General features: G+C 43.0%; 1 protein-coding gene and 1 pseudogene across 1 annotated transcript; both read right to left on the bottom strand.

Moving 5' to 3' along the window:
* Window positions 1-27,170, bottom strand: Acbd3 (acyl-CoA binding domain containing 3). The gene is made up of 8 exons (XM_052200550.1): window positions 26,811-27,170; window positions 20,507-20,648; window positions 19,608-19,748; window positions 17,286-17,444; window positions 14,541-14,715; window positions 9,082-9,268; window positions 7,223-7,507; window positions 1-1,742 (listed from the first exon to the last, which is right to left on the bottom strand). The coding sequence occupies exons 1-8, from the start codon at window positions 27,085-27,087 to the stop codon at window positions 1,531-1,533; spliced, it is 1,578 nt and encodes a 525-aa protein (XP_052056510.1). The 5' UTR covers window positions 27,088-27,170; the 3' UTR covers window positions 1-1,530.
* Window positions 16,058-17,278, bottom strand: LOC127697416 (cAMP-regulated phosphoprotein 21-like; annotated as a pseudogene).
* Window positions 27,171-27,326: the final 156 nt, after the last annotated feature.

Raw genomic sequence — 27,326 nt, 5'->3', positions numbered from 1 at the left:
TTGCTTTTTAAAAGTTTATTTTACATTTTAAATACAGTATTTTTCTCATTAAAAAAAATCCTAACTCTGTGGTTTCTCTATATACATTAGAGCTGAGGGGCAGCCTAATGAATATTCTGGATGTAACAGCATAGACATTTGACTACTTCTGAATGAAAATTCAAGAACACAAATTAAGCACTGGTTAGGAGAAAATAATCCAGTTTCTTAACAAAGGAGAACCTATAAAACCAGGTATTAAAAACAGAAAGAAATGCAGCATATGAAAACCTCAAATAGCCTGAATGTAGTGACCCGTGAACACTGCAGCTAGCCAGTGGGCCCCTGGAAGGGACCTGTGATGTCAAAATTAAACCTAAGACTTCAGTGACAACATTAACACTAGGCATACACTGTTTCTATCATTTTCTATCTATCTTACCCTCCCTTTAGAACTTAACCTCTTAGACAAATTTGAATTAATGAATGTGGATTTGTTTTCATAAGAAAACTAAAGATGTTCTTTTTACCACCAGCAAGACATAATACAGATTAAAGCTGTAACATTTAAGCACGTGCACGTCCAATTTTCTCTAGATTGTAACTCCACACTGGGATTGTGGAGTACTTTGTGCCCTAGTAACAAATAGAAAGTCGGACTGTGTCTGGCAGTGATTTCCTATTATTAGTGCAATGGTACTCCTCAAATGCTGAATTATACTAAAGTGATTTTGCATATTTTAGTTCAGTAGATGCCAGCTGAGTTTATAAAACTCCTGGCTATATGTTTTTTACAGAAAATAGTTTCAATTTGAGATGGTCCACAAAACCAACTAGTTTTGTGTTGTTAGCAGTAGTGTGAATGGCAAATGGAAGAAGAGGCCTGACAGTCCGAGGGAGGACCTGGTGGGCTGAGGTCTTCTGAGTCTCTACATGTCAATTACCTACTGGGCTTAAATATTCTAAGTTTAAGATTCTCTCAGAAAATAATTTTCTGTAACATAACTAACTAAATAGCTGTACCCAAAGTAAAAACAGCCTTGGTTACTCAGGTAAATTCAAGTTGAGGCCATTTCTTTTTCTACTATAATTTGTGAGGTCTTGAGCTTATCTAAGTCTCAAACTGATGCATTTAGTCAAGGCCAGCTGCATTGAAGTAGACTAGCACAGAAGCATTCCCCAGTTACATCTGTAACCGTGGCTCTGCACAACACACGGAACAGTCAGCAATGCACCCCCTACTCAGGTCAAGACAACGCTGGAACGTTTATTTTGGAGACTGAATATTAACACGTAGTTCATGTGACTCCAATATCCACTAGCGGCTCTGCTGGTCAGCACCCAAGGGCTAGATGAGTCTTCTGAACTGCTTTTAACCTCAGAGCATTAATGCTAAAGAGTCTCAAGGAATCCTGGTTCTCAACACGAGTTCATAAACCATCAGAACAAAACTGAGAAGGTAAACATTGACTCCTATGCGCCACAGAAGTCAAAGGTAATTAAATGTTATCTTCGGCTCAACCCTAGACTCCAGACTCTGTAACACCAGCTTTATCTAGTATAGTAGACTCTGTAGTAGACTGACTTGGACCTCCACAGAGAGTAGGAGTTATCAAACTTGAGGAGATAGACTCCCCTCCCTGGATACTGGTGGCTGCCTGCGTACACTTCCTCGTGACAGTCCCGCCGGTACACAGGCACAATCTCATCCAGCAGTGGCTTGTTGGCATTCTTTTTTGCTTTCTCTTCACAAGTGACATTTTCTGTGAGACAGTGAGAAAGAACAGAAGACACAAGTCAGTGTTAGATCCAGTAATACCGCCTCACTCATCAAGCAATGAAATTACATGCTTTGAGGCACTGTTGGTTAGGAATTCCCTTAAATCAGTTTCCCCTGTGCCTCGGACATGCGCCTGTCTTTCAGTTGAATGCCTGTCCACCACTATGCACAGTTGCTGGGCTCGGAAAGTGCCGCAGTGACAGACACAGGGTAGAGGTAACAACCTGCACCCAGCCTTCTGGGTTACTACTGCTCACATCCCAGCTTGGTTTTCCCATTCTAAATCTGTTCAGTTCTTAATGCCTTCCTTATATGTGGAGATATCGTAGTCATGGCACACCAAAGAAAGCTGTGCTGATATCCTACGAGTCCACCTTCATTTTAGAAATGGTAGCCTAGGCGAACTATAGCTTCTATATATTTTAAATATAAAAACCACAGGAGAGGTACGCAGAGGCAGCTACAAACTGTTAGTTCCCCTAGTCCTGTTTAGCAGAGATGAAACGTAGATAAAAAATGAGCTCTGGGCTGGAGAGATGGCTCAGCGTTTAAGAGCACTGACTGCTCTTCCAGAAGTCTGAGTTTAAATCCCAGCAGCCAAATTGTCTTAGTTTAACATATTACATATGCCAGGCATGGTGGCGCAAGCCTGTAGTCCCAGCACTTGGGAGGCAGAGTGCTGGGATTACAGGCGTGCGCCACCACCACCCAGCTCACTGAGTGCTCTTAACCACTGAGCTCTCCAGCCTCATCTTTCGTCAATTTAAGCAAACCACTGGGACATGAAAAAGCTATAAACTAGAGAACTGCAGCAGAGGGCAAGTTATCAGTCCTGTTTCTTCAGAGAAAACAAACTCTACCTTTCCAAACCTAGGGAGAAAAACCAAACCACCACATAGACAAAAATCTGAATGGCAGCTGGGCGTGATGGCACACACTTTAAAAAAAAGATTTATTTATTATATGTAAGTACACTGTAGCTGTCTACAGACACCCCAGAAGAGGACATCAGATCTCTTTACGGATAGTTGTTAGCCACTGTGTGGTTGCTGGGACTTGAACTCAGGACCTCTGGAAGAGCAGTCAGTGCTCTTAACTGCTGAGCCATCTCTGCAGCCCCCAATGGTGCATATTTTAAGTGCAGCAACTGTGGAGGCAGCAGAAGGAGAAACCGCTGAATGTTTAAAGGCCAGGTTGGTTTACAAAGTGATTTCAAGTCCGGCCAAGGCTGTGTTACCACCCTGACCTCTGCGGACTACACAGGACATCTATGGACACATCAATGGTGCACAGTTGTCATCTAAGGCCCAGTGCGCCCCGTGAGCTAAGTTTCCACACAGTTTCATTCCTAGTGGAACAGATTTTACAATTAGTAAGATCTCACTATTCCTGCTCGAATGGAGATTTGAATGGATCAGTGTTTAGGAATGGTTAGAAATGTCTATGAGTACACAACCCTACCTTCCCTTTGAGACATACAGCAGAGCTAAGGTCAGAGACTTCAGCTGTTTTACCAGTTCTCTTTTTTATAAAACTTTGCTGGGGAATGGTGGCGCACACCATTGTAAACTCTGGGAGGCAGAGGCAGGTGGATTTCTGAGTTCCAGGCCAGCCTGGTCTACAGAGTGAGCTCCAGGACAGCCAGGGCTACACAGAGAAACCCTGTATCGGAAAAAAAAAAAAAAAAAAACCAAATTAAAAAAAAAACAAAACCCAAAAACTTTAAGACTGCCTTATATCTTACGTTTTATTTGTATATTTGCACCTATTTGTCAGCATGCGTATCCTATATAAGCAGCTGTGTGAGAAGGCCAGAGGGAGGTGTCAGGAGCCCTACCTGAAGGTGCAGACAGTTCTGAGCCTGCATCAGTTCTGGGAACTGAGCCTGGGTGCCCTGTAAGAGCAGTGAGAACCTGAGCCATGGCTCCAGTCCTGCTTACCAGCTATTACCCCAATGGCAATAATCCCCGAACTTATCAGCTAGGGGCTCATAACAGAAAGCAGGAAGTCATTTTCTTTTTAAAAAATCTCTAATGGGCAGAACAAGAGAACAACCAAACCTCAGAGCAGAGCAATTTTTTTCCTTCCATCTTACCTGTTTGAAAGAGTCACTTTATTTTACGTGCATGGACTTCTGACCTGCATGTATGCATATATGTATGCACAGAGAGTGCATGCCTGGTACCTGCAGAATTCCTCTGAACTATAGCTATGCGCAGTTAAAGAACTATGTGGGAACCAAGCCTGGGTCCTCTTCAGGAGGGAATGCTGTTAACTGCTGAGCCATCTCTCTAGCCCGTTGTCCTCAGTTTTTGAGACAGTCTGCCTTAGTCCCTAGGCTGATGTGGAACTCACTATCTAGCCCACGCTGGCATCAATTAATGGCCTCCCAACACCAGCCTCCTTAGTGCCGAGATCCCAGATGAGGATAATCACATCTAGCGGGGCCAAGAACTAACTCTGTCTCTTCCTCTTTTGTTTTTGAAGTGCCAAGGATCTTGTGCATAGAGAGCACGAACCCTACCACTGAAACTACTCCTCAGGACTCTTAGGAAGCACTCAAAAAAAAATCTCTCCAAGAAACACACACTTTCCTTTCTCTATATCTACAAGCAGTCTGATTTGACTGAGAAAGGCCAGCACAGGCTTAGCTGCTGGCCCTGGTGCTGGGGTACTGGTAGTACACTCGGCTCAACTGTCTGCACTCTACCTTTCCTTGCCCCCTCCTCCACCTTTTGGTTTTGGTAAGTATTATGGGAAATGTCTCACTTTGCTGCTTGTATTTAGGAATAAACATTGTTAACAAAATGTCAAAGCCTTGGAATTGGCTCAGCCATTAAGATATCTTGTTCTTGGAGTGGACCAAAGTCAGCTGGCAGCATCCACAGGGCAGCTCATAATTCTTTGTCTCCAGTTCCAGAAGATCTGACACCCTTTTTGACCTCTGCAGGCATCAGGCATGCCTGTGGTACAAAAACATACAGAACTAAACTAAACTAAAAAGTCAATCTTTAAAAAACAAGCCGGGCATGGTGGTTCACACAAAACATGCCAACCTAGTGGTGGTTCACACCTTTTTTTTTTCTTTTTCTTTTGTTTTTTTTTTGGTTTTTTTTTTTTTTTTTTTCCAAGACAGGGTTTCTTTGTGTAGCCCTGGCTATCCTGGAACTCACTCTGTAGACCAGGCTGGCCTCGAACTCAGAAATCCGCCTGTCTCTGACTCCCAGAGTGCTGGGATTACAGGCGTGCGCCACCACCACCCAGCTTTTTTTTGGGGGGGGGGGCACAGAGTGAGTTTTAAGATAGCCAGGGCAACACAGTAACAAGACAGCCAAAAAAAAAAAAAAAAAGAGAGAAAAGAAAAGAAAGGAAGGAAAAAAGGGAGGGAGACAGGGAGGGAGGGAGGAAAAGGAGGCAGGGCAAGGCAGGACATGTTTTGATATTTAATTAAGGGTTTTAATCTTCCAAGATGACAGTCTGAAAGACTTACTGCAAAGCCTGGGACACTCTGGTAGTTCAGATAGAAACGGCACAGAACAAAATCTGTCTTTGGAGCTGAAAAGCTAGTATGAAATTTCAATTGCTAACTACATATTAAGTGAATCTCAAGACATGCTCCATGTTCTTCCACGGGGGTGCAGTGGCGTTAAAGCACAACAGTGTGATTCAACAAAGGGCTACTTCTAAAGTCAAAGGGACTTGCCCATCCCAAGACCAGCTCTTAAACTTATTCCAATAGTACAGTACCCTATGAAATACTATAGTACTCTAAACAAGAACAAAGGCTTCTCAGAAGCCCCTGGACAGCTCGGTCGGTCAGCCCTGAGAAGTGGAACCAGGTGCTCAGCTGTTCTCACCGCTGGCACTGCAGACCTGCATCAGTTTCAATCTGGCTCACTCAGTTTGTAGAAATGTCACAACTTCTAGGTTTTCCAGCTAACAAAATTGAGGAGGGCAGCTTCCCAAAGATCAATACATCCTTTAACTTATTTCTTAGACCAAGATAGTTTACTAAAGGTCTTTTAAAATTCCTGGCTGTTTACTGAGAGGAATGAAAAGTCACACTCTTGTGAGATGGTGATTTCCAAGGAAAGAGTGGCTGAGATCTGGTCAAGTTTTCTGTATTTACACACAACTTTTTGTTGTTATTGGTTTCTGCCCCCACTCCCAATGTTTTTTGTTTTTAAAGATTTATTTTGTTTATATGAGTACACTGCAGCTGTCTCCAGACATACCAGAAGAGGGCATCAGACTCCATTACAGATGGCTGTGAGCCACCATGTGGGAATTGAACTCAGAACCGCTGGAAGACAGCCAGTGCTTTTAACCACTGAGCCATCTCTCCAGCAAAGTTGTTTGGCTTTTGAGACAGGGTTTTCCTGTCCAGCAGCTCTGGATGTTGTGGAATTACCTAGCATTTGGGAAGCAGAGGCAGGAAAATCAGGAGTTCAAGGCCATCCTTTTTTGTTTGTTTGTTTGTTTGTTTTCTTTTTTCTTGAGACAGGGTTTCTCTGTGTAGCCCTGGCTGTCCTGGAACTCACTCTGTAGGCTAGGCTGGTCTCGAACTCAGAAATCCGTCTGCCTCTGCCTCCCAGAGTGCTGGGATTACAGGTGTGTGCCACCAGCACCGGCTCAAGGCCATTCTTGACTATATAGTAAACTAAAGGAAGGCTTTGGCTCCATGGAACCCAGCTGTGGTGGTGACTCACACCTATAATCACCTGGGACTGAAACAGGAAGGTCCTGTCTTTTGTCTGCTTGCTTTAGTGTTTTACTGTTTAATTTTTTGAGACAAGGTTTCTCCATTTCTGGCTGTCCTGGAACTTGGTCTTTTGTAGACCAAGCTGGCCATGAACTAACAAAGGAAGATCCTGTCTTTAAAACAAAAACATTGTTTTCAGAAATATAAATTCTTTTGTTGACAAGAATTTTTACTTGCTCTTTCAAACCTTTACAAGGCAGCCCTAGCTACTAGGGAGGGCGAGGAAGAGGACTGCTTAAGCCTAGTAGTTCAAAACCAGCCTGGACAACAAAGCAAGGTCCTGTCTCAAACACAAAATATACACAGGGCTTAGTGGCGCAGGCCTGTAATCCCAGCACTTGGGAGGCAGAGACAGGTGGATTTCTGAGTTCAAGGCCAGCCTGGTCTACAGAGTGAGTTCCAGGACAGCTAGGGCTACACAGAGAAACCCTGTCTCAAAAAACCAAAAAAAAAAAAAAAAAAAACCAACCCCCCCCCCCCCAAATATACAAACAACAACAAACCTCAAAGGGTCTTCACATACTTAGCTTTCCAATATATAAGACTGTAAGTAAAACAACATTCAGAATTAAATAGACTTTCCTGCATTTTAGAGAAATTCATGTTCAGGGTCTTTGGATAGATGGGCCTTTCTCAGAGTCTTTCCACCCAACATCCCTGTCCATGAGTGCTAGCAGGACTAAACGTGAACCAAAACCTACCTTCCTCCTCCTCCTCGTCGTCACTGGACTCACTGACATGCACACTGACAGCAGCATTTGGAGAATCTGTCCATTCAAAATAAACCCCAAACCCAATGTCATAACTGTCTGTAGCAAATTCCCAAAAGAGGTATGATCCTTCCTCATGAGTGGGGACTCGAACAGTGACTACTTCTCCTCGCCGTACTGTGATCACAGAATCTGCATCCTGCCGAATCTTCTCTTTAAAGTCTTTAATCTGTGGTCTTGTCCACATAGATGGAGCTGCAATCACTGGAAGAGAGTCTAAAGGCAACAGGATTTACAAAAGCTGAAGCCAAAGGGTTCTTAGCCTGCAGAGAACATCTGCACAGGGCTACCTGTGTTCTAACACCAAGGGCAATAGGTGTTAGCTTAGACCAAGGACGGAAGGAAACAGAAAGGCTTCTCAGGTTATTATAATATCAAGAAGGTCACAGGTACTCAGAGGTCATCATAAAATGACCTTCAATAAAACAGAATACACAATCTTACAAGTGAATTTTCTTAAAAATCTGCTTTCATTTCATTCTATCTGTTGAAAACTCTTAACCTCTGGGCATCTTAAAGTTCTAAGGGCTTTTCTGAAAAGAGCTAAGAGAATCAGAAAATCCTGGACAATGTTAGAAGCACTGGAGGAACTCACAGGGAAAGGACAAACATTTGTTACTGAGCAACAATACTGAGCGACAGCGAGGTATACTGCACAGCTCAGCGGGTAAGTTAATCGGACTCACTGACCACACTCCTATCATCTGCAAACCCTAGCAGAGCCGGGATGCAGCTCAGTTCAGAGGGCTTGCTTGGTGAGCACACAGCCCTGGGTCCAGTCTAGCTCTACAGAAAGCAGGAACCAGTATTCACAGTCATCGCCAGCTACATAGTGAGTTGAAGGCCATCCTGAGTTGTTAGGAAATGAAACAAATCAGCAGTTGTGGTGGTGCATGCACCTCTCAGTCCCAGCACTCACTTTGGAGGCTGACAGAGCTCCTGAGTTGAAGACCAACCATGGCTACATGGAGAGATCCTGCCTCCAAAAAAAAAAAAAGTAGGAGAAGGAGAAGAAAAAGAGGAGGAGGAGGAGAAAACAAACAAACAAACAAACAAAAAAAAAACAATGAGTCGCCTCAGCAGGTAAAGGCGCTCAGCACCAAACTTGAGTACTTGAGGTTATTCATCAGAATCCACAGGATAGAAAACCAAATTTTGCAAACTGTCTTCTTACCTCCCTGTGTGCCTACATATATTTATAGAGTAAATCAATAACTGTGAAACAAATACTGGTATAAACTCTTGGTAAGACTAAAGTAAAGAAGGTCTTCTCTGAAGCTATTCTTCTGTTACTTGCTGTAAAATGTCAGGGAAGGTCGATTAGGTTTCAGGAACCTCCTTATCTACACACACTTGAGCCCAGCGCTGCACTCAGTGAAGTGGGGAAGGAAGGAAGGAAGAGAAAACCCACTCAAACCTCCTTATCTCCTTATCCGTACTTCCAACTGCTGAAAATTAAAACTAGGAAAACTATACTTCAAGGAAACAAACAGTTTCAGAAGATCACAAAACCAAAAGCTGGTGAATTTGACAGATGTCTAAAGAACAGGGATCTGGGATAACAGGTATGGCTACCATATCCAGTTCCATGTGGTGCCTCAAACTGAACCCAGGGCTCTTTGAGCACCAAGCAACGGCTCTCTCTCAACGGAACTAGATCCCTAGCCTTTCATCCTTGATGTCTGTGACATCAGGGGCGACACTCAGACTCAAAGAGCAAAAGCCACTCAGCTCATCTCCCTGAGGTCTAAGCGTGGCATCTGGATGGATCAACACGTGCTAAACCTTACCTTTGGGCCCATTTTCCAAGGCTTCTTCTGCAGCTTCTGGTTCAAGGACTTTCTCGGGATTTTCAGTGTGGGTTTTGGCCTGTCCATTAGCAGACAGTGTGTCACTTGCTCCAGCTGTGTTCACCTTTGATGATGCAGGCAATGACACCCCAGCCACCACTACTTCTTGCTGCTTCTGTAGTGCTGCCTACAAATTGAGAAAAAGTTAAGATGCTCTTATCAGAAAGGCTAATGCCTAGGAGTCTGACACCATGCATTTGCTCTACACTAAAGCATTCTAAGAAATTACTAATTAACTTTTGCCAGTTTTATCATATCTGTAATAAATATTAATATAACACCAACTGACAGCTAGACATGATTAAACAATCAATCTCAGATAAAACTACTAAGGGCAAAAATTAATATGCCACTGGCCTCCTTGAGTGTTGAGATTAGGGGCATGTGCCACTATGCCCAGCAGTGATATATATTCTTAAAATTGAATAGAAGAAAATATTTGTTTCTTTAATAAAATTCAAGTATAGGCAGGGGAAGCTGGCGCACACCATTAGCTTTAGCACCCAGGAAGCAGTCAGGCAGATCTCTGGGTGTGAGGCTAGCCTGGCTTACAGAGTACCATCCCAACCAGGGATACACAGAGACACTCTGCCTTTTAAGCTATAAAACTTGATGAGCTAAATATGCTAGGACAGCACTCAAGCCACTAAAGTGGGGAAAAAAACCCACCAACACTTGAACCTTCTCCCCATCCTCACCTTCAAATAAGAAATTAAAGTTACAGGAAACTAAAAATTACAAAGAAACAAATGACCACAGAAGATTCACAAAAACAGAAGCTGTTAAGTAGTAAGTTTGATAACTATTCCAATATAGACAGAAATAAATATTCATAAAAAGATTATAACCACAATTTAAAAAAAATCTTAATTTAGGTTTTATGGAGTTAATGTTAGCCTCAGCAGGTACTCATCTACTGAATCACAGCCCTGGCGCCAACAAAAATGTTTATTTTATTTATTTATTTGTTTGTTTTTCGAGAAATAGGGTTTCTCTGTGTAGCCCTGGCTGTTCTGGAACTCACTCTGTAGACCAGGCTGGCCGTGAACTGAGAAATCTGCCTGCCTCTGCCTCCCAAGGGCTGCCCGGCAAAAAGATATTAATTTTAAAAGATTTATTTATTATTATACTAAGTACACTGTAGCTGTCTTCAGAGACTCCAGAAGAGGGCATCAGATCTCATTACGAATGGTTGTGAGCCACCATGTGGTTGCCAGAATTTGAACTCAGGATCTTCAGAAGAACAGTCAGTGCTCTTAACCGCTGAGCCTTCTCTCCAGCCCCTCCCCAACAAAATTGTTTTTAATAAAGTGTGTGTGTGTGTATGCATTTATCCAATTATCCATTTATTTACTGACTGATTGACTGATTGAGAAAAGGCTTCAGTAGCCCACGCTGGCCTTACATCTTCATCTGCCACTCAGGTTCTGTGGCATGTGTCACCACATCCAGCCTAAAATTTAATAAAACTATCAAGTTGTAAAAACACATTGGTCTAGCCAGGTGGCGGTGGTGCATGCTTTTTTAGTCTAAGCACTTGGGAGGGAGAGGCAGGAGGATCTTTATAAATTCTAGGCCAGTCTGGTCTACATAGTGAGTTCCATAATCTCCAGGACCACACAAAGAAACCTTGTCTTGAGAAACCAAGAAACAAACAAAAAACATTGATCTGAGAGTTATGATAATGAAGTTAGAGGTCAAATTCTCACTTAAATTTGCTAGGTTCACTGGCACAGGCCAGTAACTCCAGATATCTGGAAGGCTGAAGATTCTAAGTTCAAGAACAGGCTGAGACTGGGCAACTTAGACTTGTATCTTAAAATATAGAAAGAGGACTGGGAATATAGCTCTCAGTGGTAGAGTACTTGTAGGCCATATGGAGGCCATAGAACTGAGTATGTGTATGTGTGTTGGGTGGGGGGATCATGAAATCTGGCAATAGTACAGGGTTTCTGAATGTACAAGGACTACAAATCCACTCAAAATTGAAGTATAATAAATCTGAGGTAGAGCTAAGCTCTGCTCAGCTGCATGAAGACGACTTCCACACAGCCTTGGCTCTGAACACGTAACACATGTATTCTGTCCATGGCTGCCATGACATGTAATACCAATGAAGGTGCTGAGACTCTTGAGCTCAAATTCAAGGTTATTTTATGTTATGAACTGCAGTGTTTGTATCACGCACACAAAGCTTTCTGTACTTAGAGAAAAACAACTTACTCATGTAAAACAAAGACACAATGCTTATTAACTAGTATGTATTTAGATGCAGGAGCTGGAGAGACAGTGCAGTGGCTAAGGTACTTTCTGAAGACCCATATTCAGCTTCCAGCATCCAAATGGTGGTTCACAAGTATCTCCCACTCGAGCTCTAGGGTTCTGATGCCCTCTTTTGGCTTATGCAGGCACCAGGTATATACACATGCATAGACATACATTCAGGTAAAACACTCATACACAAAAAATAAGTCTTTCCTGATGGCTAGCAAGATGACTTACTATACAAGTTAGTTTTAATTGTCAACTTGATATAATCAAGAATCTGATGGGAAAAGTCTGGTGAAACAGTGTTTATATTGAATTGGATTGGCCTGTGGAAATGTCTGTGAGCAACTATCTTTATAACATCAATTGATGTGATTCAGCCCATTGTGGGCAGGACTACTCCCTAGTCAGGGGTCTTGAACTGTATGAGTGGGGAAACCCAGGTGAAAGCAGCATCTGTCTCTGCTCTTGACTGGAGGTGATGTGATCATCTATCTCAAGCTTCTGCCACTGTGACCCAAAGACGGGGTCTCACTATGCAACCTTGGCGGACCTTGAACTATCTGTATAGACTGGTCTGAAACTCACAAAGTGATCCATCTGTCTCTGCCTCTCCAGTGCTTCGTTTAAACACCTCTCTCTGCCACTACATAAAACACAAGACTTTAAAAAATACTCTAAGGCTTAGATTCTAAATCACTTCCAAGGAAAAAGCACCAGCTATTCAAAAAAATGCATGAAACCAAAACAAGTCAAGACATTCAAAACATCATATGCTGGTGGAAGATGAGAAAACATTCTTGGAGTTAATCTTGAAACTCCAGTAAAATCAATAAACTCCCTTCTCTGGATGCCACTGACCAGGAAGGACATTTATTTATTAGATACAGCAGGCTGCAATTATCTATACAACTCTTTAGACATGTGCTGGGGAGTAGTAAGCACAGGAGGCCTGCTGTGGCAATGCTTGTTTGCACTCTCAGTGCCTGAGAGTAGGGTGGGGCTCTCAGTCTGGGTCACAGGAGAAGTTTAGGACTACTGGTGGTAATTGCACATGCCTTTGATCCCAGCACTTGAGAGGCAAAGGTAGTGGATCTCTGTGAGTTTGAGGCCAGCCTGGTTTACAGGGTGAGGTCCAGGACAACCAGTGCTGTCACACAGAGAAACTCTGTCTTGAAAAACCAAACCAAGCCAAACCAAATGAAAACAAAAAGGGTTAGAGATGGCTCAGTGGTTAAGAGCACCAACCATCTGTAATGGGGTCCTATGCCCTCTTCTGGTGTGTGAAGAGAGCAATTATGGGGTACTTATATGCATAAAATAAATAATTTTTTTTTAAAAAAATTAAAAAAAAAAAAGAAAACAAAAAGACCAAACAACCTCTGCCCACCCTCCCCTCCCCCCAAAAAAAGAACAAAAGGAGAAAGGTACAAGAACAACACAACAGACATGCCAGGCAGCTACACCACCAAAAGGACAGGCACAGCAGTTCTGTTCAGTATTTACATAAAAGTTAATACTTCAGAGTAGTAATTCTACTTTATCCTTCCTCTTATGTAAAATTCATTAGTAACTAAAAAAAGAACCTGAGTGGTAATGAACTGTGAGGCTCAATTCTCAGGTGGCCTACAGGACCTATCTAGTACCAGAAGCAACCAATTAGAATCTGATCATACTAATTCCAACTGCGACTTCTGGCCCATTTTTGAATTTATTCTACCAGAACGACTTTCTCCTCATAAAGTGACAGCAGCCTATGAAGAGGACAGTATGTAACAGCAATCATATTAATTATCTCAGTGCCTATCAACTAAGCAGGAAAAGGGGAAGGGGTGATAAAGTAGAAAAAGGCTACACAAGAGGAGAAGCATCTCTTAAAAAGGGTGCTTATTAAAATGGATTAGTGCCAGGCAGTGGTGGCGCATGCCTTTAATCCCAGCACTTGGGAGCCAGAGGCAGGTGGACTTCTGAGTTTGAGGCCAGCCTGGTCTACAGAGTGAGTTCCAGGATAGCCAGGACAGAGAAACCCTGTCTTGAAAAACAAACAAACAAAAAAACAAACTGGATTACTCCTGGCCCTCACATGGACTATACGGAGCCTTTTAACATCTCATTGATTTCTAAGACTAGCAGAAGACAGGTAATTTTGTTTTAAAAGTATACTTTCCTAAAAATATTTATTACTGTATAATGACTACATGTATGTTGTCTTTGTAAAAAGTGTTGCAGCTGAATACAGTGAGCATTTATAAATTAGTTAGTTTACCTATTTCCATCCACCCCACCCTTCCCCCTTTTACTTGGAAATGGGGTCCTTCTTAGCTGCCCAGAGCAACCAGAGCTCTCAGCTTCCTGGATGCTTGCTATTACAGGTTTATACCACCAAGCCTAGCTACTATCCTTCTCTTCCTTTTATCATTCTGTGAGGCTAGAAACCTTGACCTTGTGTCTTATTCTCACAGAACAGAGAAAAAGCAGGAAATTGGAGCAGCAGTACCATGTCAGAAGGCCTAATGATAATGGCAGAGCCAGGACAGAAGCCAAGCACCAGACTTTCCACCTTTCACTTAAATCACTTTCTCCTGCATCTTTAGTCCAGCCTAGCCTTTAACACCTGAGCCATCTCTCCAGCTCAAACTACCTAAATGTTGAAGCACATATTTAGGAAAAGGATGCTGTAGAAGGGGCATATGCTGTCCTGAGTTATAATGGATCCAGATCTGGCCCCGGCTTTGAGGACCCAGCCTATGGCCTTCTGGGAGGGGACTCCATCACTTTAAAGCTGTCTGATCCCGATAGTGCATGCTCTGCCTGAAAAATGTTCATAGATCGAGGCTAGCTACTCGGGTCCCATACTTCCAGGGACACTATTAACAGCCCATACCAGCCCCACGATTAGACACTGAACAAGACAACTCCCACATACCCTTGTAACAATATAAAGTACATCTTCCGGGGTTCAAGGTCCTGCATTTTCTCTTTAATTGCCAATGCTCTGCTAAACAGACTGCCTAAAAGACCAAGGGTTACTTTATACCTTAGACTAGCTAATGCAAAATTCATTCACGACTGGTAGGAAAGAACCTGGGTTCCATGGAAACACAATGCCTTCTCTAGACCTGCTGTCATACCTGTTGCTGTGCAAGCTGGACTTGATATAACTGCTGCATGTACTGCTGATAGTGCTGCTCCTGCAGCTGGCGGATGAGAATCTGCTGCTGTTCGTAGTTCCCTGGGTACTGCTGGGCTGCATACTGCTGGAATTGCACGGCAGTCTGCGAGTTTAAAGCTGCCATGATCTGCTGCCTAGAAACATTAATAAATACATGCCAGTCTGACAACAGGCGTCTGTTCATAACAAAATAAAATGTCCTTGTTTGTTTTTATAGCTTATAACTTAAAAATGACTAGGCCAATAATGTATATCAAAAAGCATGTATTCTAGGCCCAGAATACTTACGGGGAAAAAAACTGACCTCTAATTTTTTACTTAGGTTTTTCAAGAAAAGCTGGAATGGAGAACACTAAGCACATCCCACCGTCAACATCATAGTTACTAACACTAACTGTGCTCTTCCGATGTGCCATGCTCTGTCTGAAACATTTACATGTACCAATGCACTTAGCCTTTGACAGGTTGTTTACTACTGCCCAGAATTCTATTGCAGCAAGATTCAAGAGCCAGCGCTCAGACAAAGATAGTCTGGCAGCAGCAACACTAACTCACCATGATGCTGAGAGACACAGAGGCCATTAGGCATGGATGGGGTTTGACTTTGGCTATGGTTTCCCTACCTCAACACCCCAGAACAGCACAAAGCAGGAGGACTGACTGGTGCTACAGGCTCTGTTAAGGATGAATAAAACCAGTGAAAACCTGACGGACTGATTTAGCATTTCATTTAAAGGTGTCTTTATTGAGAATCACTGAAGAAAAGCAGAGCATGCAGCCTGTTTTACTGCTCTCTCTCTCTCTCTCTCTCTCTCTCTCTCTCTCTCTCTCTCTCTCTCTCTCTCTCTCTCTCCCTCCCTCCCTCCCTCCCTCCCTCCCTCCCTCCCTGCACAGGGTCATATTGTATAGAGCCAGGCTACCCCTGACTCAGCCTCTGAGGTGCTGGGATCAGAGCTGTATATCATTGTGCCTTGTTTAGAGATACCAATTTGTATCGAATTAGTTCAATTATTTTTATTTTCTTTCCAAGAAAATTACATGTTTCAAACTGCTATGTGACTACTTACCAAAGGCTTCAAATCTTTTATTTATTAAATAATAAGCAGATAAACTAGGTAAAAACATACTCCAGACTAAAGCATGACACTGGGCCCAACTAAGGTATTCAACTGCAAATCCAGAGAAACATGGATTTAAACCTCCCTTCGAAGACTATGAGGCCACGGCTCCCTCGGAGGCTAGTTACCACTGAAGGGTTTCCTGAGAGACTAGCTGGAAGCAAAGAGGAGACTCCATCTACCTGAAGTTCTCCGGCTTAACTTTTCTGCCCTCCCTGGAACCCAAGGCCTTTGTCCCCATGCTTTCCTCCTGGTATCTCCAGCTGCTCTTTGAAAGGCCAGGCCTCTGAGAAAGTGGCTTTCAGTCTTTTTTTTTTAAAGGAGCAAAGAGGAGACTCCATCTACCTGAAGTTCTCCGGCTTAACTTTTCTGCCCTCCCTGGAACCCAAGGCCTTTGTCCCCATGCTTTCCTCCTGGTATCTCCAGCTGCTCTTTGAAAGGCCAGGCCTCTGAGAAAGTGGCTTTCAGTCTTTTTTTTTTAAAGGAGCCAACAGTGGTGTTTTATTTATTGGCAAGTTCATTTGGGGAGCTGAGAGGTAACTTTCTCCATCCAGACAGGAGGCTTGCTTCAGCCTTATCAAGAGAGAGCCTTGGTGGGCATCCAACACTACAGTGCTTACTGGATTTTATTTTTGTAAATTAAGTTTTAATCTAAATTCTCTTGAGTTCCTTTCCATTTGCAGTTCTCAGAGAGTCTGATCCTGGTGACTTTCCGCTCCAGATCTAGCAGGAGTCTTCACGGACAGCAAGACTTCCGGCCAGCTTCCCTCTGCCTGCTCCTGACTTGGATTTCCTCCTCTCTTGGTTCTGAGCTGCAAGTTGCTGCTGCAGTTCCAGTCTCTCCTCCTCATCCAGACTTTCCAACCCGAGGACGCCATTTTCTGGGGCAGACTCTGGCTCAGCCCGCCCTTCTTCCAATGTGGTCAGGGTCAGTTATCCTTGCTCAGACATTCTCCCAGATCCAAATTAAAACTGAGATTGTAGACCCTGTGCTGCCTCAGTGCCGGAGCTCTGGAGAGGCTTCCAGGCAGCACTAAGGACCGATGCTGCCCCGTCCCCCCACTCAGGCACACTGCTCCACCCTGTCTTCAGAAGAAGGAAATTTCAGCTCCCAAGTCCTGCACCAGGTCTGGGAACAGCTATCTGAAATACGTTGGGTTAGCTAGGCTCTAGGTTTTTTAACCAGGTCTCAGACTCTAGGTGGTCTCTCAGATACATGGAAAATAGAACACACGATTCCCAAGTGAGACAGTCTTGTATAAGACAAAGCAGAGAGAAACTGTAGAGAGCAGTAAGAACAAAGAGGAAGGCTAAGACGGTAAGAGATTGTGAGAATGTAGGCACTGGACTCAAGACAGCAACCTCAACTACTGCTTCTAGCCTCTAGGTTTTACAAGCTAACTCCAACTTTCAATACAGTATATCCTCTGATAACAAACAAAAGTCACTGGTGAACATGAAAGGGGCCAACACACCTCTTCCCCCCAGGCAGTCACAGCACATCCTAAGGCACACAGGCAAAAATCCCAGGAACAGGATGGTAGCCTGGATCTCATTTTTAAATAGGATCAAAGCTGCAAACTCACTTTTGCTGTTCCAGCCGAAGCCTCTCTTCCTCTACCCGCCGCCTCTCCTCTTCCTCCCGTCTGAGCCGGTCCTCCTCCTCTTGCTTCCGTTTCTCTTCTTCCTTTTGCAGCCGCTCTCGCTCCTCCTCTTCACGCTGCCTTCGCTCCTCCTCCGCCTTTCTACACGGTACAGAGCAAAGAGAATGAACTCTGCACACAGAGTTCTACTTTTAAATCACTTATATTTCACTTTCCAGTGAAAATAAGACAAAAAAATCTTTGCAGAGAATAGCAAGCAATCTCTCAAAATATGAAACACATAAACTTTTATATGGTAAAAACAAACTGTGGAGCCAATCTTACAACATACATGACTATAACAAGAATAATTACTAAGTGGATGCTTTCACAGTCTTTTATGACTTTTGTCATAAGTAAGCAAGAATCAAAAAAAGGACAATTTTCAAAGACATTACATCTGACTCAACAGTGTACTACAGTACATAAATCAACTTTCTATGTTATTCCATTTTCATTAAGTACCAAGTCTTGGCCTGGCATGGTGGTTCTCAGAACTAGGAAGGTAGAGGCAGGCTGATATACAGTGAGACCCTGTCTTTAATGGGGTTGGAGGGGGGTGGACATATCTCTGAGTTCAAGACCAATTTGGTCTACATAGCAAGTTCCAGGACAGCCAGGACTACACAGAGAAACTCTTGCCTTGGAAAAACACAACAGAACAAAAAAACCTAAACCAAAACACTGTGTGAGGGTGGATGGGGGTGGGGGACACAGCTGGATGTAAAGTGAATAAATTAATGGGGAAAAAAAGAAAAAAATCCAACCAAACAAAAACTAGTAAGAAAAAAGGATAGGGCAGGAAGGGCTGGAGAGCTCTGCAGTTAGGACCATGTACTGATTGGAGAGCAGAATTCAGTCTCCAGAGCCCTCACCCCCAGCTCCAGAGGATCTGATGCCCTTTCTGTCTTCTGAGAACACCTGGACTCATGTGTACATAACCGCACACAGATATACATACACATACATACAATTAAACCTAAGAATACATCTTTTCTTTAAAAAATTCAAATGGAGGGGTTTGAGAGATGGCTCAGTGGTTAAGAGCACAGGCTGCTCTTCCAGAAGCCAAGTTTGATTCCCTGCACCCATACAGCGCCTCCCAACCATCTGCAACTTCAGTCCCAGGTGAACCAACCCTGTCTGGCTTCTGAGGACAATGTACATACATGATACAAAGACATGCAGGCAGGCAAAACACCCATGTACAGAAAATAAATACAATTGAAAGGGGTTTTTTTTGTTGTTGTTCTTGTTTTTGAGACAGGGTTTCTCTGTATAGCCTTGACTGTCCTGGAACTCACTCTAGTAGACCAGGCTAGCCTCGAACTCAGAAATCCACCTGCTTCTGCCTCCCAAGTGCTGGGATCAAAGGTGTGATCACCACTGCCCAGCTTAAAAGTATTTTCATTGGGATACAAAACATATTACTTTGATTACTTATCAAAGAAATGAAATTTATGTCACTGGGTCTGTTTGTTTTAGACTGTGCAGCTCTGGTTAGCCTGGAACTTGCTATGAAGAACAGGCTGGTCTTGAATTCTGAGCAATCTTCTGGCTCTGCCTTCCAAATACCAGGATTACAGGGCATGCGCAATCCAGTGAAGTGATTCTATAATTCCCTCATGCTCAGGCTATTCGTTGTCTCATTTTTCATTTAATTTTTGTTTTATGTATATGGGTATTTTGCCTATATATATGCCTGTGAACCACTTGCATTCCTGGAAACTAGAAGAAAGAGAGTGTTGGATCCTCTGGAACTGGAGTTACAGAGACCTGTGAGCCTCTACACAGGTGCTGGGGGAATCTCAGAACACAAACAGTGAGCTCAGCAGTGTCCATCCAGGATCCAAAGCCAACACCAGAGAACAGGAGGGAAGGAGTGGATGAATTTTTGGTTGAGGCCGTTAAAGGCTTATTGCAGCAGGACAAAAGTAGCCAGGTGTGGTAGTACACACATATAATCCTAGCATTCATTCAGGAGGCTAACCTGGGCTACAGCAGCAAGATTCTGTCTCAGGGCAGGGGTGGGGTAGGGTGGGGAATACTGCTGTAGACGGGAGGTAGACTCACTTTACAGGTTAGCCAGAAGGAAGCAGCCCCTCCTCCCTCCACCCAGTCATGTAAAGTTTTGAAAAACTGCAATAAGAAATGGAAATGAAGAAAAGTAGGAAGATCTCTGACCCCTGACTCATACCCCTGAAAGTAAAGCATCAGTGCACAGTGCATGCCTGCACTGTGTACCACCATGCCCTGTGACATCACCTTCTTTTTTCTTCTTCTTCCTTCTCGATTCTGTGGGACGCAACATATGCTGAGAGGAGAGGACAACACCTGTTAAGAAGCTTCACAAACTCCACCATGGCGTCCTCTTTGGACATGTTCCCCAGAGCTGCCCATTCTCTCCTGCAAAGAATACAGAGAACAGTTACCTTTTCCTGTAGCAGAGGGGAATCTTATTTAACTAAATGTACATATGAAACATTCAATTACAATTAAAATGAACTATGTTTTTACTAGAAGCAAAAAGTTTAAAACTTCAAGTTTCAATAAATCTATACTGATATATTAAATATGATGCCATAAACAATCCAATAAGTGCATTTTGTTTCTTCACACTTGTTAAAAAAAGCAATCTACATTTTATTTTCTTTACATTTTTAACCGGAACTGAATAAAAACATTCCATTTTCTGGCATAATTCTATATGTCTCAATAAGGAAACCAACAGTATGCAGTTTATTTTTTATTTAGTTTTATGTCTCTGAGTGTTTTGCCTGCATGTTTACCTGCGCACGTAGCGAGCAAAAGAGAACATCAGTTACTCTGAGACTGGGATTATAGGTGGCTGGGTTGTTGAAAATCAAACCCAGGTCTCCTGGAAGAGTAGCTGGTTGCTCTTAACAGCTGAGCCATCTCTCCAGGCCCAGTAGCACATATTTTAAATGGCTGCTTTTAATATTATTTAGAAAGAATCAGACGAAACTATACTTGTCTTATGCTAGATAAATAAACTTCTTCCACAATGAGATTTAGAATCTATGAGCAAAATCAATGTTTCAGTTGTTATGCTAAGCTAAGAAGTTAACTACTTACACCTCAGCAATATACATTATACTTCTTTCTAACACCATTATTAGTACCTAAATAAGAAAAACTGTTACCTCCTATCATTCCCCAACACATCAAAGAATCCAACCTCAGGGCAAGTGTCTGGGTTATATGGACCCAAAAGAACTTGCTTATGCAGTGCCACAAACTTCAGTTTTTCTTCATAACTTGGATGAAAGGCTTTGCCATCTTTTACTAAAAGAAATGAAATTTAAAGAAAACAATTGGTGTTGGCAAAATACAGTTTCCAGCATTAGAAATACATTGAAGCTTTGCTAGAGTATGCCAATAACATAAGAACAGTAGGTTAAGATTGTTATTTTATTTACTAAATTTTAATGGGGCTTAAAATACAAATCCTTTATAGAAGATTTCTCTTCTGCCTCTCACTCTTTCATTTCTTTAAGTCAGGTCTTACTAATATAACATAGGCCAGGGTGGGCTCTAGCTTTTTATGCAGTTCAGCTAAGCCTCAATTCAGTTCTCCTGATTCAGCCCTAAATACTGGGATTGCAGGCATATATCACCATACCTATCTTAAATTATTTTTTTGTTGAACAACTATCATTATTTATGTTAAAGTTAGCATAGAGAAGTACATCTGTCAAACTGGAGACAGGCACATAAACAGTATTATTTGAACATTAGACATAAATTAAAAAAAACAGTATTTCTTTTTATTGTTGTTGTTTCTTTGTCATGGCAAGACAAGATCTCAGCATGTTGCACTTGGTGGCCTGAAACTCACTATGCAGAAACAAGCTGGCTAGAAACTCAGAGATTTGCCTGCCTCTGCCACTATATACAGCTAAAAATGATTCTTAAAACACAATTTAAAAAAACAAAAACAAAAAAAAACCCCACAATTTTAATCACTTTGAATAGGATCATGCATTAAATGTTACACACACACACACACACACACACACACACTTTGGAAGTCTGTATTTAATGTCTATCTGCTCTATGAAGCTGACTGAGTTTGGTATGGGCTTTGGAATCAGCTGCATGGCGTGTAAATCCCATCTCAGACATTCTGGGTCAGGGTGGGATGAGTTACTTTCTTAGTTTAGTCATCAATGAAAGGAAGGTTACATCTCCTTGTCAGAGGTTAGCAGTACATAATTATTATTACTAATTATGTGATTCTTTGTTTTTTAAAGTCATTGACTCTGACAGGTTTCTACTAGGACTATTAAGAAAGAAGGCAAAATCAAAGGTCATGACATACATCTATAATCCCAGTTACGGCAGAAGGATCACCAAAGTTTGAGCAGTATAAGCTACACAGTGAGTTGAAGGTCAGCCTAGACTACTGAGTGAGATTGTGTCTCTGAAAAATAAATAAAAGAAAAAAAAGTAGAATTAAGCTAGTCTGACAAAAAATAACTATTACCTATATTCAAAAACAGTATAAAACTGGGCCCTGGTAAAATGATAATCTTTAAATACCCCCCCCCATCACAACAGTCATAATAGTTTTTAATTGATTCTAGAAAAAAAATGGACTACCAAAATTCAAAAAACCCAGCTAGCAAGATGGCTCAGCAGCTAATCTGACAATTCACGTACTGGAAGGAAAGGGCAGACTCACGCTGTCCTCTGATCACGTGCCGTGACATTGCCCAACCAATAAATAAAAAAAAACCATAAAAAAATGAAGTATAAACCATGTACAAGTTCCATCCATACACACAGTATGGATGAGGAAAGCTAGATGGTGCTGGCACAGGCCTCTAGTGCCAGCACTCGAACGCAGAGGCAGGCAGATCTTTATGAGTTTTGAGTTTGAGGACTGCCAAGGCTACAAAAAGAAAGTCTCAAAAGAAAAAATAAAACCCAAAAGAACATGAATTGAACTATATGATGGGGTGGGGGCAAAGACACAGAGGTTGCCAATAAACATCTAAACTCGTGTTCAACTTCACTAATCAAAGACACTGCAGTTAAAACCACCCACACCATCAGATTTTAAGAAGGTAGACAAAATGACTTGATAAGAAGGGGCTGGAGAATTGGCTCAACAGTTAAGGGCATCGGCTGTTTTTTTTTTTTTGTTTTTTTTTTTTTTGTTGGTTTTTGTTTTTTTCTTTCAGAAGAACTGGGTCCCATTCCCAGAACCCACATGGTGGCTCAAAACCATCAGTAACTTAATTTCCAGGGATCCAATGCCTCCTCCTTCTAACCTCTGCAAGTAGCAGGCAACTAGTACACACACATTCATGCAGTCACACAAGTAAAACAAACCTAAATCAAACAAAACCCACATGGGTCATTCCACTAGTTCTTATATTTTCATGCCCAAAATATTCAAGTAATAAAGTAACTAGATAGTACTTTTAAATTATTTCTCTTAGTATATTATCAGAAAGTAGGGTCCTCTCTACTTTCACCTTTTGCAGGGGAAGAACTGCCTGGAACCCGAGAGAGATCCAGCCTTGCCTTTTACAAGGAGTAAGTGAATGCCCTGGGCCGGGCCCTCACCTAAGAGAACAGATAACAGAACTCTCTAAGTAAAACAGTATGTAAGCAGCTTTCAGCTGCCATATAGTAAGTATCTGCTCTGTAGTCACTGACGACCATTAGTTTAAAATCATAAATTAATGCAACCAATTTACCAGACAAACATAACAGCAATTGAGTATTTGAAAAGGAACCATCTAAATCTTGAATAACTCAACAAAAACAAGTTAACTCCATCCCAGAAGTATAAAGCTCTGGAATTCTTTAGGACCTTAACATAAAAGGCTAAGAAAGCTAAGCAGTGGTGGCGCACACCTTTAATCCCAGCGCTTCGGAGGCAGAGGCAGGCGGATTTCTGAGTTTGAGGCCAGCCTGGTCTACAGAGTGAGTTCCAGGACAGCCAGGGCTATACAGAGAAACCCTGTCTTGAAAAACCAAACCAAACCAAACCAGAAAAAAAAAAAAAAAGCTAAGAAAACCTAGCTTAATATTGCTAAAAGACAATTAAGAGCAATTTCTTTCCTCTTTTGAAAATCCTTCACTGTTCTTCACCTAACAAAAAGGCTAAACTAGATACAACTTCACCAAATGCTTCCAGGGTCTGTATTCAACTTTCTCCTCACTTCATCAAACTACCTCCTGTTTGCCATTTCCCTGGCGCACATGCCCATGCCCATGCCCATCCCCAGACCCTCTCCACGGTCCTTTCGAAGTGGCACTATTTCCGCAACCCCACACTTGCTCTGCAGGTGTCAAGTGGCCCTTTAAGTCTTTGCCTCCATGCTCTTTAAGAGGGAAGAGGACTGTACCATTCATACAGCAGTATCCTATTATTAGGCCTTGTCCACAACAGGAGTGTAAAAGGCCCTGAGTGTTTAGAGAGTAAAACACTAACTTACAGCCTCACCATAAGGGGCACCTCACCTGTCATTTCCCCGGTCCCATGCCCTGGGGTAGAACTCAGGGCCTAGTTACCATATGCTGTTACGCACTCTGGGCAAGCATTTCACTTTCATTTTAGCAAAAAACTCCGAGTTGTTTTAATTCTGTAAAACTCTGAGTTGTTACAGTAATTAATCCATCACTAGTTTATGATCACCATTACAAGTAACACAGACACTTTCTGGCGGTGGGTGGGCTGGGGTGCAGTATTTCATATGTCTATTCCCAAGTGCTCTTGCACTTACTGTGTAGCTGAGAGTGAGTGGCTGGAAACTTCACATCCACCTCCTGAGTGTTGCTTACTTGGTGTTGTTGATAGAACCCAGGTCCTAAAGCCAGATGGGCAAGCACCCCACAAACTGGCTTCTCAACATACTATCAATAGAAAATAATCTTGCTTTCGAGATTCAAACTTAGTCCACAGAAGATAAAATGTAACTTAAAATGAAGGACAGAGTTGGGGGAAGGCGGCTCAGCATTTATTTGCTGTATAAACAGGAGGACCTAAGTTCAGACCTCCTTAAAAAAAAATCAAGAAACACAAAATAAGTGTACATCTGTAAACTCAGCTAGGACAAGAAAACCCTCCAGAAGCTCATGGCACGTGGATAGACTGGTATGCAAAGCAGCAAAGGAGATCCTGTCTCAAGGAAAACCAATGCCCAAGGTTGTCCTGTGACTCCCACACAGAGAACGCACATATACACACCCAAAAAAACCAACCAACCAACAAGGCAGCCTTGCTAGAGTCACCTCAGTTTCTGATAATTCTGCTTTTATATCCTTTCCCTCCTTTCCCTCTTCAAATTAGTGCCTGATACACTACCCTTCACTGTTATTGCAAGTAATAATCCACACAGAAAGTTGTTTTAAGTGCTTGGATATAGTTTTGAGTCAATTATCCCTACTAATGCACTTCCTTCTGTAAGGAGACTGATAACTTAGCCCCTCCATATAGGTTCTTAAAGACTCTCGCCACTCAGAAGGCAATTTAAAATAATCTGTTTAGACAACTGAATCTTAAATGTGAATCTACTGTTACCTAATTCAGCTTCTTTATGCAGAACCTGATTCTAGCAGTTTCTAGGAATTTATATAGCAACAATAATTTAGAGGCTCCTGAGTCAAAACAATGCATAATTTGCTGCCCATTATACAATTTTTTTTTAAGTTAATTTGTTTGTTTAGGTTTTTGTTGTTTTTAAACAGGCTCTCACTGTGTACCTCCGGCTGTCCCAGAATTGTGCTGGCCAGGCTGGCCTCGAATTCAGAGAGATCCACCTGCCTCTACCTCCCTAGTTCTGGGATTCAGTGTGTGATACCATGCCCAGTGTTTAGTTCTCTTAACACAGATACTGCTGTTTCCAAATTTGATGGGCTCAGATGAAATATCCCCCTCCTTTGTCACCTATGCAGCAAAATCAAAGATTTGGAGTTGGTTCTTTCTGGTTCTGGAGTCATATCTCCTTGGTAAAGAATGAACAATGCTTTTTCCAAGGACCCTAGCTCAATTCTCATCACCCAAGTCAGGCAGTTCAGAATTTCCTGGGACTTCAGCCCCAGAAGATCCAAAACTTCCGGTCTCCTGGGGCATCACTTTGACACTGACACGCTCACTCACAAAATTAAAAAAATCTTAAAATAAGAGTTAAAGTTGGTTCGTCCCTATTTCTTGCAGTTTATGATATTGAAATGCAAGTTCCAAAAATTAAGGGCAAGCAATGCTATAAGAACTGTACAGAAACCAGTGGATTTGCATTTATTTACAACAAACTCTAAAGTCACTCGAGATAAAGTGATCCTAAACTCATTACTGACTCCCCAAGTCAGCTACCACACAGTAAAGACTGAACTCCTCGTGCCGTGGCAATGAACAGCTCAAGGGTAAACTTTAAGATACTATGAATGTAGAGTAACCATTTATTGTTCCGGAAATTTTCGTAGAATTTCACTAGTTTGCACAATGAAAGTTAATTTAAAAATAAAACTACCTTAACACTGGTCAATACAGTGAGCAACTCAACTTTAGCTGGTAAACTATGTAATCCGAAAGCACTATCTCTGGGAAACTTGTCATAAATATGGTGTTCTGGAATGCAGGCGGAGCCTAGCAACCCTTTTAAAGTTTCATTTGTCCTTATTTCTCTTTGCTTTCCCGCTCAAGAACCTAAATATCTTTTAACAAACAGACTATTAGTCAAGCTCTTTCCCACTGCCCAAATCTTGTGACTGTTGCCTCCAGTATTAACTAGACAAGAAAAAAGGCAGGAAATCGCCTCACATCACAACTTTGTTTTTAAAAAAAACCACAACAGAGAGAGAAACAGAGACAGACGAGAACTTCTCGCCTTAATCTTCATTATTCACTTACAAGGTAGAATTTCTTGGCCACTTAGAAGTTACTAGAACACAGTGGCCATTATTTCAAAGCAAAAGGGAATAAATGAACTTAGTACGTTACTTTATCCTTCGCCACATCCCTCCTGCCGAATAATCATGTCCTATGCATGCTCAACGTTCCCAAGGCTAGAAAAGGTTATGTGTGAAACCCAATACAATTTTCTTCCACTAAAATAGCTTTTTTTTTTCCTTTAAAAATCGCTTTGATGTTGTTGTGATCCCCGGAAAACTAGGAGGAAAGCCGATAAATAGCAAAAAAAGGGAAAAAGTCCATCCCAGAATAGGAGCCCCAGGGAGCGCGCGCTCTTTTCCCCGGTAGCTCATGGAGACCAGAAAACTTAAACCTGGTATAACGCCCCAGCAACTAGGCGGCATTGCCTGCTAAACCAGGGTTCTAGGTCTCTCAGGGGTGTGACCAGGGGCCAGACCGGTAGTGACAAACTCCGGGTGCCACCAAGGACGGATCGGCGCTCCGGTCACCCCGGCCTAGCTCGGGTGGGTGGGGCAGGCATGGCCGGCCCGCGGCGCGGCAGAGGCAAGTGACCCGCTCACTTTTGTAGAAGCTCAGCGCCAGGCCGTAAAGCTCCTCCAGGCCAAAGCCCCAGTGCTGCTCCATTCGCCGCGCCTCCTCGGCCGCGCCCTCAGCCGCCGCCTCCCCCGGCTCCCGCTGCTGCCCCGCGGCGCCGGAGCCCAGTCCATTCCCGGGGGGCGAGGACGGCGGCGTCTGCGGCGGGGCACCCTCCGCGCCGGGCCGCTCCTCCGAGTCCGGGCTCAGCGTGAGGCCGTCGAGCGACACCTCGAGTTGCTCTACGTTCAGCTGCGCCGCCATCTCCGCTCGCAGCGCCTCCTCGGCGGGGGACAGGCGGCGGCCACGTATCGACTTCCTGCTGACCTCTCACCTCCGCTCGCCGACACCGGAACTTCCGCTGCCGAGGCGGCTGGGGCTTGAAAGGGTCTGGTGCCCCGCCCCCCGGGGTGCGGGTCACGCCCCTCCCGCGCCCTCCGCCTACTAGGGGCTCCCACGCCTCTCTCGGAGCTCACCCCACAACCGCCGAGGGGGCGGATCTC

The sequence above is a fragment of the Apodemus sylvaticus genome, chromosome 12 (genome assembly GCF_947179515.1).
Source record: "Apodemus sylvaticus chromosome 12, mApoSyl1.1, whole genome shotgun sequence".
Classification (NCBI taxonomy): Eukaryota; Metazoa; Chordata; class Mammalia; order Rodentia; family Muridae; genus Apodemus; species Apodemus sylvaticus.
Note: the sequence above shows the minus strand (reverse complement) of the source record. Positions and strands in the feature narration are given on the sequence as shown.

Excerpts from the sequence above, each read along its gene's own strand:
- Acbd3 (XM_052200550.1), bottom strand. The coding sequence starts at position 27,087 with ATGGCGGCGCAGCTGAACGTAGAGCAACTCGAGGTGTCGCTCGACGGC. Across the intron at positions 17,445-19,607 it reads GAAGAAGAAGAAAAAAGAAG|AAAGGCGGAGGAGGAGCGAA; the intron begins GTGATGTCACAG and ends TGTACCGTGTAG. Across the intron at positions 1,743-7,222 it reads CGACGAGGAGGAGGAGGAAG|AAAATGTCACTTGTGAAGAG; the intron begins GTAGGTTTTGGT and ends ACTGTCTCACAG.